General features: G+C 46.8%; 2 protein-coding genes across 4 annotated transcripts in view; one reads left to right on the top strand and one right to left on the bottom strand.

Annotated features, from left to right (window-relative positions):
- Positions 1-5: 5 nt before the first annotated feature.
- The window catches only part of USHBP1 (USH1 protein network component harmonin binding protein 1), a 17,831-nt gene continuing 5,689 nt past the window's right edge, over positions 6-12,147 (top strand). Inside the window, exons 1-9 of one of the 2 annotated variants that reach the window (XM_042480299.1) lie at positions 6-64; positions 6,699-6,951; positions 8,010-8,161; positions 9,311-9,426; positions 9,746-9,870; positions 10,142-10,393; positions 10,471-10,590; positions 11,251-11,405; positions 11,838-11,978. In XM_042480299.1, coding sequence (XP_042336233.1) covers positions 6,943-6,951; positions 8,010-8,161; positions 9,311-9,426; positions 9,746-9,870; positions 10,142-10,393; positions 10,471-10,590; positions 11,251-11,405; positions 11,838-11,978 — 1,070 coding nt within the window. In that variant the 5' untranslated portion in view covers positions 6-64; positions 6,699-6,942. Of the gene's footprint in view, positions 65-6,698; positions 6,952-7,918; positions 8,162-9,310; positions 9,427-9,745; positions 9,871-10,141; positions 10,394-10,470; positions 10,591-11,250; positions 11,406-11,837; positions 11,979-12,147 lie in introns of those variants that run through there. The other variant, XM_042480298.1, reaches the window with a different exon arrangement.
- On the bottom strand, positions 598-6,013 carry BABAM1 (BRISC and BRCA1 A complex member 1). 2 transcript variants are annotated; one of them, XM_042480313.1, is made up of 9 exons: positions 5,890-6,013; positions 4,690-5,019; positions 4,420-4,478; positions 4,196-4,316; positions 3,748-3,826; positions 3,586-3,610; positions 2,586-2,715; positions 1,939-2,025; positions 598-1,320 (listed from the first exon to the last, which is right to left on the bottom strand). In XM_042480313.1, exons 2-9 carry the CDS (start codon positions 4,975-4,977, stop codon positions 1,120-1,122), a joined length of 990 nt encoding a protein of 329 aa, XP_042336247.1. In that variant the 5' UTR covers positions 4,978-5,019; positions 5,890-6,013; the 3' UTR covers positions 598-1,119. The 2 variants fall into 2 exon arrangements, with proteins under 2 accessions (XP_042336247.1, XP_042336248.1); XM_042480314.1 differs by having other exon boundaries at positions 4,690-5,014; positions 5,890-6,008.

Raw genomic sequence — 12,147 nt, 5'->3', positions numbered from 1 at the left:
GGCTGAGAGCAGCGCTGCGCCCCTGATTGACAGCCCAGCCAGCCAGTGAGAAGAGGAGGTGCTAGTAAGTAAAAAAAAACAAGAAACGTCCCTGGCTGCCCTCTGCCCTTGGTCCCGCCTACAGTTTCTATTGGCTCGAAGGAGCTGTTGATTGGCAGGCCTCCAGCCACAAAACCCTGCTGGGAAAATCGTTTGAGAGTGCTTTCGCTGCCCTGGCTCAGTCCTAGGGAACCCTGGGAATTGTAGTTTATTGTGGGCCCAGAGCTACCTCAGGCAGAGAAGGCTCAATGCCTCACAAAACTACAGTTCTCACAGTTCGTTGGCACTGAACCAAGGCAGTTAAGGCGGTCTCAAAGTGGATTATTTCTCCAGTGTGGATGCAAGCCTGGCTCCCCTCAAAAGGCAGGACCATGGCAGCCATAAGAGGTGGCTTTGGTTGTATCCACACTGGAGGAATAACCTGGTTTGGCAGCGTTTTAACTGCCAGAAAAGAGTTAAAGTGGTGCCAAACCGGGTTATTTCTGCAGTGTGGATGCAGGCCTTCTTGCATTTGCCCAACTGGCAGGAGCACACAAGAAATAATAATCACAAAACGTCTTTTAAGAAACAGAGTTTTAATGTCAAAGAATGCAGTCCTTGTTGGCTCTACTTCAGGCGTCATGGAAAATCTGGCTTCTGTCAGCCATGATGGGTGGCAACTATCCCTGGGACTACAAAGCCCATTGTCCCAGAGGGCCAGGGTGATGGGGTCACAACCCGACACTTGCGGAGAGTATCCTGCGGCTTCCTTCGTGGTGAGACTTGGGGCTCTCAATTCTAGCGCCATGGTTCCATCCTGGAATTTGCAGGGGATTCCCAGTTCTACTTAGCCTCAGCAAACTCCAGACAATGTCAACAACTGCAATTTAACCTGGAATCAAAGGGCTACAATTGTATAGGATGAATGAACCCACAGGGGTTGTACAGATGGGGAGAAATTGTATACCTATATACACACATACACAAAAGTCCCCAACAACACATACAAAGACACACAGAGGCCCCGGATACGGCCAAAAGCCCCCTTCCTGCAAGGAGAGGCCCCCGGTCGGAGGAGCTCCGTCCTCGGCTTGCGCTCGCTCAGACCACGGCTTCGATTTCGGGTGCCTCCTCCTCTTCCAACATGCTGTAGGACGCGTGAGTCTGAAAGGGCCTCTGGAGAGGGTGGGCCAGGAGTTTGGCCATGCAATTGTGGAGCTCCACAGCCGGGCCGGTGAGGGACACCTCGTACTTGTAATTGGTGCCTTTGGTATCCAGGTTGCTGAAGAAGGCAAAGGTCTCCTGGAGAGGAAGGAAGACGAGTCAGAGTCAGAGGCCAAGACCCGATGCAAGAGGGGTGTGTATGTGTATGTATTATATTCACACACAAAATCATAAAGCCATGTTCTGGGATGCACCTGAGCAGCCTCCCCAAGAGTTCTTTCGGTGCCAAACACTACATCTGACAATAACATAAGCTTCATTGAGGGTCAATGATAAAGCAGCAAAGATTCCCAGATCTTTCACCGATATGGAGTTCAGCTTTTGCTTAATGGCCAAGGGTCCCTCTACAACTAATTCTACCCAAATTACGGATGCCATGCAGAAGGAGGAGCCAGCTTGTTTTCTGCTGCTTCGGAGACTGGAACACAAACCAAGGGCCCTTGGGGTCTTTTCCAACTCTGACTCCATGACTTATCCTAGCTAGCAATCCAATTCCCCATGGCTGGTTAAAGCCTCTAGGCGTGGGTATACCCCAGATGGAAGACGGACATCCTAAGGCTATACACTGCAGAAGCAAAGAAAGAGAACGAAAGCCTGCCAGCATGGCCCATCTCCCCTAAAGAAAAGGAGGCACCACAAAAATGCCAGGCTTCCCCCACACTGGCATCATATCTGCCTGGCCTTGTGGGGTTTTACCTTCCAGCTGATTTCCTCCTCTTTCTCTTCGATGCCATTGTGGAGGTAGAGCACATCGAAGAAGTAGTAAGGGCACTGCAGCATTTTCTGGGCCAAGGGAGGAAGAAACGGTTAATGCTGGCTCGAAAGAAGCCGAGAAAAGTTACCTGTGAGTAAAAACACAGAGTACACACCCAGCCACCCTCCTCCCCAGCATATTTGGAAAAGGTATTATTTTACAACATGTTCACACTACCCTTTGCCTTTATGGTTTTATAGTTGTGACAATGGGCAAAGAAACCCCATGGATCGTTTCTGATGTATGCCGACACTATCGTGGGATTTTCCTGGCAAGCTTTGTTCAGAGGCAGTTTCCTTTGCCTTCCTCTGAGGCTGAGAGAGTAGCACTTCCCCAAGATCACCCAGTGGGTTTCCATGGTTGAGCAGGGATTCAAACCCCGGTCTCCAGAATCCTAGTCCAACGTTCAAACCACAACATCACTCTGGCTCTCAAAGACACTCATTTAATATTAATACACAGACACACACAAGGGCTACCTAGAGATATAAATGTTTACACTGAAGCTGGGGGTTGAGGTCCGCTTGCTATTAAAAGAAGCCCCTTCAGACAGATGAGGGACCAGGGCGATATTAGAAGAGGCACGCACCTTCATCTGATCTGTAATGGCCACAGGCGGCTGGCACGCAGGGCGGCTGTAGACCAAGATGGTCCTAACCACGTAAGGCGGTGGAATAGTTTGGACGTTGTCCGTCACAGGCAGCTCTGTCTTCTGCTGTCTGTATTGGAGAGGAAGAGGGAGTTTCATCAATGTAAATACGCTGAAGATACCAGATCAGCTCCAATCTTGGAAACTTAACAGAGCCAGCCCTGGTTAGGACTTGGATGGGAGGCCACTAGGGAATACCAGGTGTTGTGGGCTCTGTTTCAGAGGAAGGAATTGGCAAAACCACCTCTGAGTATCTCTTGCCTAAAAAACACTTGGTGAAATTCACAATCTGAAGGTATAGACATACACACACAACTCATGGATGGCAACCATGCATCCTTCAGGATGCTGGAGTACAGATCCCAGCATTCTTCACCACTGACTAGGGGCTGCTGGGTACAGAAGTTTAACAACCTTCTGGAAGGCTGGGTGAATGATTCTCCATCTCCGAATTAGTAAGTCCTTGCTTTTGTATGAAAACAACCCGAATGCAAACTTCTGGCATCTCCCTTCAGAGCTTGGAAAAAGTTACCTTTTTTGGACTGCAATTGGCTGGGGGAATTCTGTGACCTATCACTAGAAAAATGTAACTTTTGCAAGCCTTGTTCCAATTATAAAAGGATGTCAGAGGGATGACAGAGTCCTTTTGGGTTACTCTTGGCCAAGCTGATCAATGCTGCAATGTAGCATCGGAAATCCATAAATGTGGCTGGGTCCCCAATGGTCATCTACTCCGACCCTCTTTGGCCACTGCAGGAGCCCAGAGACAGCCATCCCACTTCTGTTTAAAAGCCCGCAAAGGGGCCTCGAAGGCAATTAAATATGAGGTTTATGCACTATTATCCCTCCCAACTGGATATAATTAGGAGGCAGATCTTTTCTTTCTAACATGTTCCCCAAACAACCGCTGCATAAAAGGAGAAAAAGCAGACTTGCTTACATGAGGTTGAAAAGCCCTTCCAGATCTGAGAGAGAAGAGTTAAGATCCACTGCCACACAATTCAAGCATTTTCCCATACATCCCACCTTAAATACCAAGCGCTGAGGCCAGATTAAAATCCCGCTCTTTCCCAGTTTTGTCCCAAGGCAAAATGAAGGATACTGAACGACTTGCAGACCACTGTTTCCAAGTCATACAAACAGCTGCAAACTTCTCTGGGGTCCGAGGTGAATCCCGAAAGCTGAGAGAGAGAAGAAAAGAGAGAGGACTGCGTTACCTATTTCCATTTCTGGCTCATTTCTCCTGGCTAAACAATCCTTAAGTTACTTTTTTGGTACCTCTGAAGAAATGAATTGTTCGAATTTAGCCACAGAAACCTAGTGTGTGATCTTGGGCAAGTCACACTCTCTCAGCCTTCCAGGAAGGCAATGGCAAATCTCCAAATCTTGCTAAAAAGAAAAAACACAACAGAGTCCACCCCTCCAAAAAAGTAACTTTTCCAAACTCTGCAGCCATCAAGCTTGGTGTGAGCAACCAAGATTTTTTTAAGACTGAAAGCAAAGGATGGGAATTAATAGTCAATTGATAGATGGCCACACGCCGGACGCACCCAAGTCACGTCGTTGTTGACTACAACCAAGGCAAACTCATGGCTTTTATCAATCTTGTGTTTGGTCCGGACGAACATTTCAATCATTTTTTGGGAGATGTTCAAAGCGTTGGTTTTGGAGCTTTGGAAGGAATGAAGAAAGAGAAAAAGTAAATCTATATGTTAAAAAAACCCCATAGCTTTGGGACACCATATTTCCCATTCCGGAAGGGAAACCGACTCACCCATTGAATGACTCCAGTTTCGGGTGGGACATTTCTTCCGACAGATCCAAGCAAATAATCTAAAGACAGAAAAGAGGAGAAGTTCGACAAGGACATTTGGGGACTATAGGTATCTCTCTCTCAGCCTCAGAGGAAGGCTGGATAAATCTGGTCACGAGAACCTCATGAGTCAGATCTCAAAACCCATGGCTCCTATGGGAGAATGTGGTCCTTCGTGTAGGGCTTTGTGGGTCAAAACCAGCATTCTGTGCCCCTTTAGCCCCTGCTCACCACTTTCTCGGCGCAGTTCACCCGTGGTGTTTTGACCTGGAACTCCACGGGGGGGACAGAGGGCGGCCAGACCTTGCCGTTGGCAGCCGGGGCATTGGCGCTTTGGGGGCTGTCGCCAGTGCTGGCTGCCTCTCCCTCCCCTTCGCTCCTGCTCCCCACGCTCCCCTGGGCGCTCAGGGTCCGGTCCTCGGCCCCTTCAGGGTTGGACCGTGTCCGGGGCCGCTGCTCCTCTGCCGCTGCCTTCTCCTCCTCTTCCTCCGTGGCGCTGCTGGGCTCTGAGGTGTCCATCAGAGCGCCAGGCTCCGTGTTCGAATCCAGTTTGAGTCTGCCCTTTGGGGAGAGGAGAGAAAGCAAACCAGCTGTAGTCACTCTCTAGCCTGGATCCTATTATGAAAATGAGGGAATCACGCAGCCCTCCAGATGTAGTTGGAATACAACGCCCACATAGCCCTAATAGCTTGTGGCAAGGAATGATGGGAGATGCAGTCCAACATCTGGAGGGGCCTCATCACTCCTGAAGTCCAGGTAAATTAAAGCCTCTGACAAAGAAGCGCCCTTTTACAAAGCATTTTGACCCCTGCTATCCACTGTCTAGTTGGAGGCTTTTTAGCAGCATTGGCATTGGGAGCTGGGCAAACGCAGACCTTTGGTGCCACTATGCTTTCCATACTTATTTCTTCAGCCAGGTGAGCTTTGCAAGGCCTCGACTGCAACCTGAAACCCTTGCAAGAGTTCATCCGCTGCATTCAGCTTCCCCTCTTTCTCTTGCAAAAACTGCTCTTCTCATTTTCCAAGCTGTGGAGGGAATTGAAAATGTTGCTGCATGCAGTTGGTGCATGCGCATGCGTTAACTCTGGCTTTAAGGATTACCTGGTGTAAATGACATTTCCCTGTTTTAACATTCTCAAGGGCTTAACGTGATTTCCTTGCAAGAGATCTTTGCAGCCAGGGAGAGATATCAAGGTTTACATTATTTGAAAGGGAAAGAGGGGAAGACACCCAAATGAAAACCCAAATTAGCTGGGAGACAAGTCAGGATAGAAAGAAAACTGGGAGAAGAGAAACCTGCAGCCTGCAAAGCAATTCCTCCATTTGCACTATCCCTGGAAAGGCTGCTCCTTTGGGCTGATGAAAAAGCCATTCTTTCCTTGCCCCTTCGTCCTTTCCTCCCCCATTTCCCTGGTCAAACCTCAGTCTCACCTCGGGCTCTGGGTGCGAATCCGAAGTCCCTTTGCAATTTGCAAACAAACACAGAGCAACCCTGGAGCTGCAAAGGCTTTTGGCAAACCCAGCCGGAAGTGCCTGGGACAGAAAAGGAAACCCTCTCTTGCCCCGCCCCCTCCGTCCCTCGCAAGGGCTTCTGGGATTTGTAGTTTCTTTGCCACCCCAAGTGGCTGAATCTACATTGCAACACAAAATGCAATTTGATACTGCTTTCACTGCCATATGTCCAATGCATTTGCATTCTGGGAAGTGTAGTTTTGCAAGATATTCATCCTTCTCTGTCTGAGAGCCCTGGAGCCACAGCAAATTACAAATCCCAGGTGTCCATAGCATGGAGCCATGGCAGTTAAAGCAGCACCAAAGTGCATTCATTCTGCAGTGTGGCAGCAGCCTTTGTTTTAACCCTAGATGCAAGACCTCTCCCTGTTTCTTTCCTTGTTATTTCTGGTTCCAGTTTTTCTGTTCAAGAACGAAGTCATGTCCAGAAATGCAACCCACTTTCTTAACTAAACCTATCCAGGGATAATAGCAAAGTACAGTAGCATCCAAAACCTACAGAACAGTGGTGCCTTTATGGGGCCGACCAAAACGCACAAAAAATCCATGTCGCAAGCTCTTGAAACTTCACTGGCTTCTTCATTTTCTTAACAAAGATATATATACTTGTATTGTTTTAAAAACTGGAAAAACATATTAAACTCTAATATGTCGAAACTTAAAAGAAATCTGGTTCATATTCTTTTGCGCCTCTCGCTTTTGTTCCCTTTCTTGGTTTCCCCCCCCAGAGTTTTCTCCAGTTTTCCAGGAGTTAAAGTGATGTGGATCATGGGATGTCGTCCTTCGCAAAGCACAGCGCCTTCCTCTTCCTCTCCCTGCGGACAGGAAACCTGGCTGGACGGTGGGGAACAAACAGGAAGAAGACCGCCAGGCTACATCCGTCAAAGGACCTCAGCTCTTGCTGCCATTGCCAAAGTGGACCGTTTAAGCCCCACTCGGTTGCCGCCCGGTTGAGAAAGCGCAAAAGACGGAATGGAGAAGGTAAGCCTGACCTTTCACAATTGTCCATATCCTTCTAGTGTCTGGAACTGGACACAGTATTCCAGGTTAATCTAATCTCCTTGATAGATAGTTGCAGAGCAGAGCGGAGGGTGAGCCCTGGCACCGCAATAACTGGGAAGGAAAGGAGAGCTAAGTAAATACTGTATATACTCATGTATAAGTCTAAAAAGTGCCATCTCCTGATGAAAAGCAAGACTATAGTATGTGAAGCCCTGACCCCGCTACTCTGCCATCCATCCCAGTTTTAAGAGTAAGCACAAAGAGTTATGTCTGCTGAGATTTTATAAGTTCTTTGACGTTGTTTTGCTTTGCTTCATCCTTTAAATCCTTTGCTATATGCCCCTGCATTTATCCTCAACATATCCACAGGTCATGTCAAAATCCATAATTTTGGCCCCAAAACTTGCCCCCGACTTATATATGAGGCCAACTTATAGTCAAGTATGTATGGTATGTAGATCTGTCTGAGAGTCTTTGCAAGTTGCAAACTTTGCTTTCTTCTTGCTGGAGTTGATCCCAACAAAATGGGAGAATTTGTACCCTTGTCTCGCACTTGGAGATGGCCCATGAAAACTGGACTCAGGGCCAGGCCATGAGATCTGGTGGCAACCCTAATGGGATTGTGGCTTTTGTATTTTCTCTATCTCTTCCCAATTCTCTCCTGACTAGGTCTCAGATCTCTAGATATACTAGCCAAGGAGTTGGAGTTCAGGAACAAACAACCTATTGTTGCTGATGGAAACAGGAAGGCTTCCTCCCTTCCTTGAGCAAGGAGCAAACTGCCTCTCTATTTTAACTGCATTTCAGAAAAACAGAATTGAGACACTGGTCAGTGGTCCAAACAAGAGGGAGCCAGCAAAGGCAAGTGGGCTAACCTGGGTCAGGGCAGAGATGGCTAAGAACCTTGTCAAACAACAAAACTCAGGATTCCATAGGATGGAACTAGAGCACTTAAAAGTGGTGTCAAAATGCATTATTGCTACGGTGTAGGTGCACTCTCAGTCCCTGCCAACTTTATTCTGATTTCCAATACCCAGGGAGACCCAGAGCCCCAAGATGAGGGGTTGCCAGAGAAGGTGCCGCCGGATGAACAGGCAATCCTGCGCTATGAGGAACACATCACGGAGTTGATGGTCACCGTCGCCCACCTCCACGGCCAAATCGAACATCTGCAACAGAGGAAAAACAGGTAATCCTTCCCTCTCCAGTTCCATAGATCTCACAGGACTGTGGGGATTCGGGATTGCAGGGAAGATACAGTGCCAGATTGAATCTAGATTGTGCAGAATAAGAGTACAACAGGAATGCGTACTCACCACATTTCACAGATAGAAAGGGAACACATGTAGCTGAGCCATGGTGGTCAAGAGGCTATGGGGAGGCAACAAGAGGGCAAAAGGTTTTAATGGATAATGCACAAAACTACTATTTTAAGCAGAGGAACCCTGGAATTTAAACCCCAAGTTTAGAAAAGTCTGAAAATAGAGAGGAGAAAAGCAGGTTCTCACTGATGAACCTAGTGGGAAATAATAATAATAATAATAATAATAATAATAATAAATTTATTTATTTATATCCTGCCCCTTTGAGGTCAATCAGGGTGGCTAACAATAATAAAATACAATATATATCAAAATCTACTTCCCTCCCCCCTTAAAAAGTTATTAAATCAATTATAATTAAACCCAACAAATTAAAACAACATCAACACATACACACCATTACAAAACAAACAAAAACAAAACAGCAAACTGTGGCAGCATTCCACTCAAATTTCCAGGGAGGACCTTAGGGACTCTCATGAGAAGAGGGTTCCTGAGGCCGGGATTATCTATCCAGGAAAGGCCTGCCGGAAGAGATCCGTCTTGACAGCCTTTTTAAAGCTGTCCGGCAGTTCGTTCCATAGTCTGGGAACGACAACAGAAAATGCCCTCAGGGAGGTAGCCGAAAGCCTAGATCTTTGAGGCTGCAGCAAATTCCTCCCAGAGGCTGGAGTGTGCAGGGAGGATTATATGGGAGGAGGCAGTCCCTGAGAAAAGCAAGACTCTACTCCTCTCCTCTCCTCTCTTTCTTGGCTTCATTAATTGAATGCAAACTGCTTTTGCATTTTGTTTGTAGCATCTGAAGTAAGCCAAAGATGAAGGAGTAAAGCAGAAGGAGGGAAGGGAAATCAGGACATTTTAAAAAACAGTTGAGGAAGTAGGATGGCAGAGGATTAACCGGTGCTTTTCCCTGCTGAAACCAGGACAGTTGAAGGGTATGGGAAGAGACAACAGAGTCCAAATCCCAACTAGCAGAAGGCTGAACCTTGTCCTCTTAACATCCTCTTTGCTGGCAGGGAGGAAGAAGAGTTTTTCGACCTCTGCTCTGAATACACGGCAAGCCTTCCACGGTGCCCAGTGCCATTTCCGAGCATGGCAGCAATCCCGCCTTCTTCCTCACATCCGGGTGAAGGTATGAATTCTGAGTCTGCATCTTATCTGGTGTCACATCTGCCTCTTACTAGCTCTCTGGTGGGGGTAGTAGCCCAAAAATATTTACCCACTTTTTGACAGAAGCTCATTCCCTAATCTGCAAGGGCTGTCCTGAGACATTTTGCCACCTGTGGCAAAAAACCAAATACTGTAAATGGTGTCCGCTTCTCATTTCTTGGAGGAGCAGTTGATTATCTTTCTTTGTCAATAAGGAATTTGAGGTGTTTTAGTTCCCCAAAAGTAGCTTTCCAGGCTCTGATTCTCTTCCTCTCCATCCTTCTGATCCCTCCGTGTTCCAGGCAATCCTGATCTCTTTCTTGCTGTGCACCAGGCGGTCACATCCCTTGAGAATACCGTCGTCACCCATCGGAGCCGCATCCCCAGCACTGAAACTAAAATGGAGGAGCCCGTCCATGTGGCTGAGGTGGGTCAAATTCTTGTCCCAAATGGGAGGCCTTCCAGTGCACCCTCCCTTCTTTTCTTCTCCTAGGCTGAGGAGAACCTCTGAGATCTGAAAAAGATGGACACATCTCCCAATTTCTGGCAGGTGGAGGCCCCAAAACTGAAACAATCAACTTATTGGCTTCAGGTCTGAATTTTATTTGGTTCAGAAGGCTAGCTGATTAGATAATGAGCCACTTTTATTTTGGTTTATGTTTTTATTCTTTTTGGCATCTTTAAAAAAAATTATCCAGAGTTTTGAAGAAAGTTTAAAGAAATTCGACAGAAGTTTCAAAGAGCTGTATCTGCAAACAGACGATGATCCTATGGGGTCTGATTTGGGGTTCCTGTCAGGAGACACAAGTATCTATGAGCAAGAAATTGCCCTATATGAGGAGAGGAACGCAGCCCTCCGGGGAGAACTAGGAAGCCGGAACGAGGAGCTGAGCCAGTCCAAAGAGACTCTCCATGCTTACCAGGAGGAAAGAGACAAATTGCAGAGAAAGGTAAGACCAAGATGGGAAGAAACATAACTGTACAGAATGATAGAGTTCTCACATGCGGTTTCTGTGTCTCTGTCCAGGTCAAGGACCTGCAAAACACCCTCTCCAGAGTGGAGACCCTCCAGAGCGGAGCTTCCAGCCCCCTCTGCGAACGGGATCCGTGGGGATTTCAGGGGGACTTTGGACTCATTCGTCTGCCTGTAAGTTCTTGGGACATGATCCTCTTGCGTACCCTCCAATATTTCACTCATGAAAAACCAGGATACGTGTGGACAAAGAATGTCAGACTTCTGCACTGCACAAGTAAAGCAGTTTGACACTTTAACTGTCACAGCTGCCTCCAGGGATTTGTAGTTTGGTGGGGCACCAGGGGTCTCTGATGGGTCAGCATTAATACCTCACCAAACTACAAATCCAAAGATGCCACAAGATGGAGCCATGACAGTCCAATTGGTGGCAAACAGCTTTATTTCTGCAGTTATTAATGGAGAAGAATAGACAAGGGCTATGATTCCACTCCTGGGAAATCCTGGGATTTGTTGTTTGGGGAGACACTAGAGCTCTCTGGATGAGAATCTGAAATGCCCCTCCCTGTATTGGTGTTCTCTCAGGTAAAAAAAGGAGTGATTTTTTTATTGTGGTTTATCTTGAGCCCTTAACTCCTGCGAATGAGGAGGTCACACTGTATATTTGCTCTCCAAAGTATTGAAGCTATTGAGGGGGTCATAAGGTTCAGCCCTGTGGATTGTTCTTGGAAAGTTCATACTACAACCCAGAATGGATTCACAGCCGCACTGAGATGGAAGACACTGTCCTTGCTATTCATATTGGTTGCCATAAATCTTGCACACCTCTTGCAGGATCCGGTGGCAATTGTGGCCCAGAAGTTTCTCCGCTGTGTCCAAGATGCCACCAATGTCCTCCCCACCCCTGGCAATTTCTCCCCAAAAGTCCTTCCACCAGCAGAGACCCACAGCAAAGACCCCCGGGGGCCTCAAAGGGACCAATTCCACAGGTAAGTCATGGGACATCTGCCATTCTGCTTGTGATTGGTTCAACTTGAGTTAATGGATCTATTAAATAATAATAATAATAATAATAATAATAATAATAATAATAATAATAATAACTAGTTATGATTCAATAGTTGTTATTAACTCAAGTTAATGTATGTACAGCGCTGTGTAAATTTACAGCGCTTTATAAATAAAGGTTAATAATAATAATAATAATAATAATAATAAGTTAACTGGCTTAGTTTTAGTTAAAGTCAGGATTATGCATGCCATTGGATTTCAGATTTTTATGTATGGTTTTCAAAGCTGAACAGTGATGAAAGCAGATAGGATGAGAATAATAATAATTTTAACTATTCTGTAGTGGTGGTTGTTATTACTCCTACTCCTGTTGTTGTTACAATGAAAAGGATGCCCGCCTTCCCCCTTAGATCCATCGAGACACTCCAAGGGCTCAACCATCTCCTCCTGGAAACTTTTCAGGAGACCAAGAGTGACACAGAGGGCATTAGCATGCTGCTGGACCTCAGTGAGTCCGACAACACTGCCTTGCGCTTGGCTGTGCAGTACAGGTGAGGAGTGGATGCCACTTAGGTCTCTGCTGAAGGTTTCTGATGTTGGGGAGGAGTCATTCTGCCACAGCAAAGCCAATCTAGACTCTCTGGGGACCTTCTTTTAGAGATGCACCATGGTGGGGTGGTTAAAGCATGGGCAGGGGAGCCTTTGGCCCACAGAGTGTGT

This window comes from Sceloporus undulatus, chromosome 7 (assembly GCF_019175285.1).
Source record: "Sceloporus undulatus isolate JIND9_A2432 ecotype Alabama chromosome 7, SceUnd_v1.1, whole genome shotgun sequence".
Taxonomy (NCBI): Eukaryota; Metazoa; Chordata; class Lepidosauria; order Squamata; family Phrynosomatidae; genus Sceloporus; species Sceloporus undulatus.
This window is presented reverse-complemented; position numbering and strand designations above follow the sequence as displayed.

Bases quoted from the DNA above. Each gene is read 5' to 3' on its own strand.
- BABAM1 (XM_042480313.1), bottom strand. From the start codon at position 4,977: ATGGACACCTCAGAGCCCAGCAGCGCCACGGAGGAAGAGGAGGAGAAG. The intron at 4,479-4,689 runs GTGAGCAGGGGC...TTCTGTCTTTAG, and splicing joins TGAACTGCGCCGAGAAAGTG to ATTATTTGCTTGGATCTGTC. The intron at 3,827-4,195 runs GTGCGTCCGGCG...TCTCTCTCTCAG, and splicing joins TCAACAACGACGTGACTTGG to CTTTCGGGATTCACCTCGGA.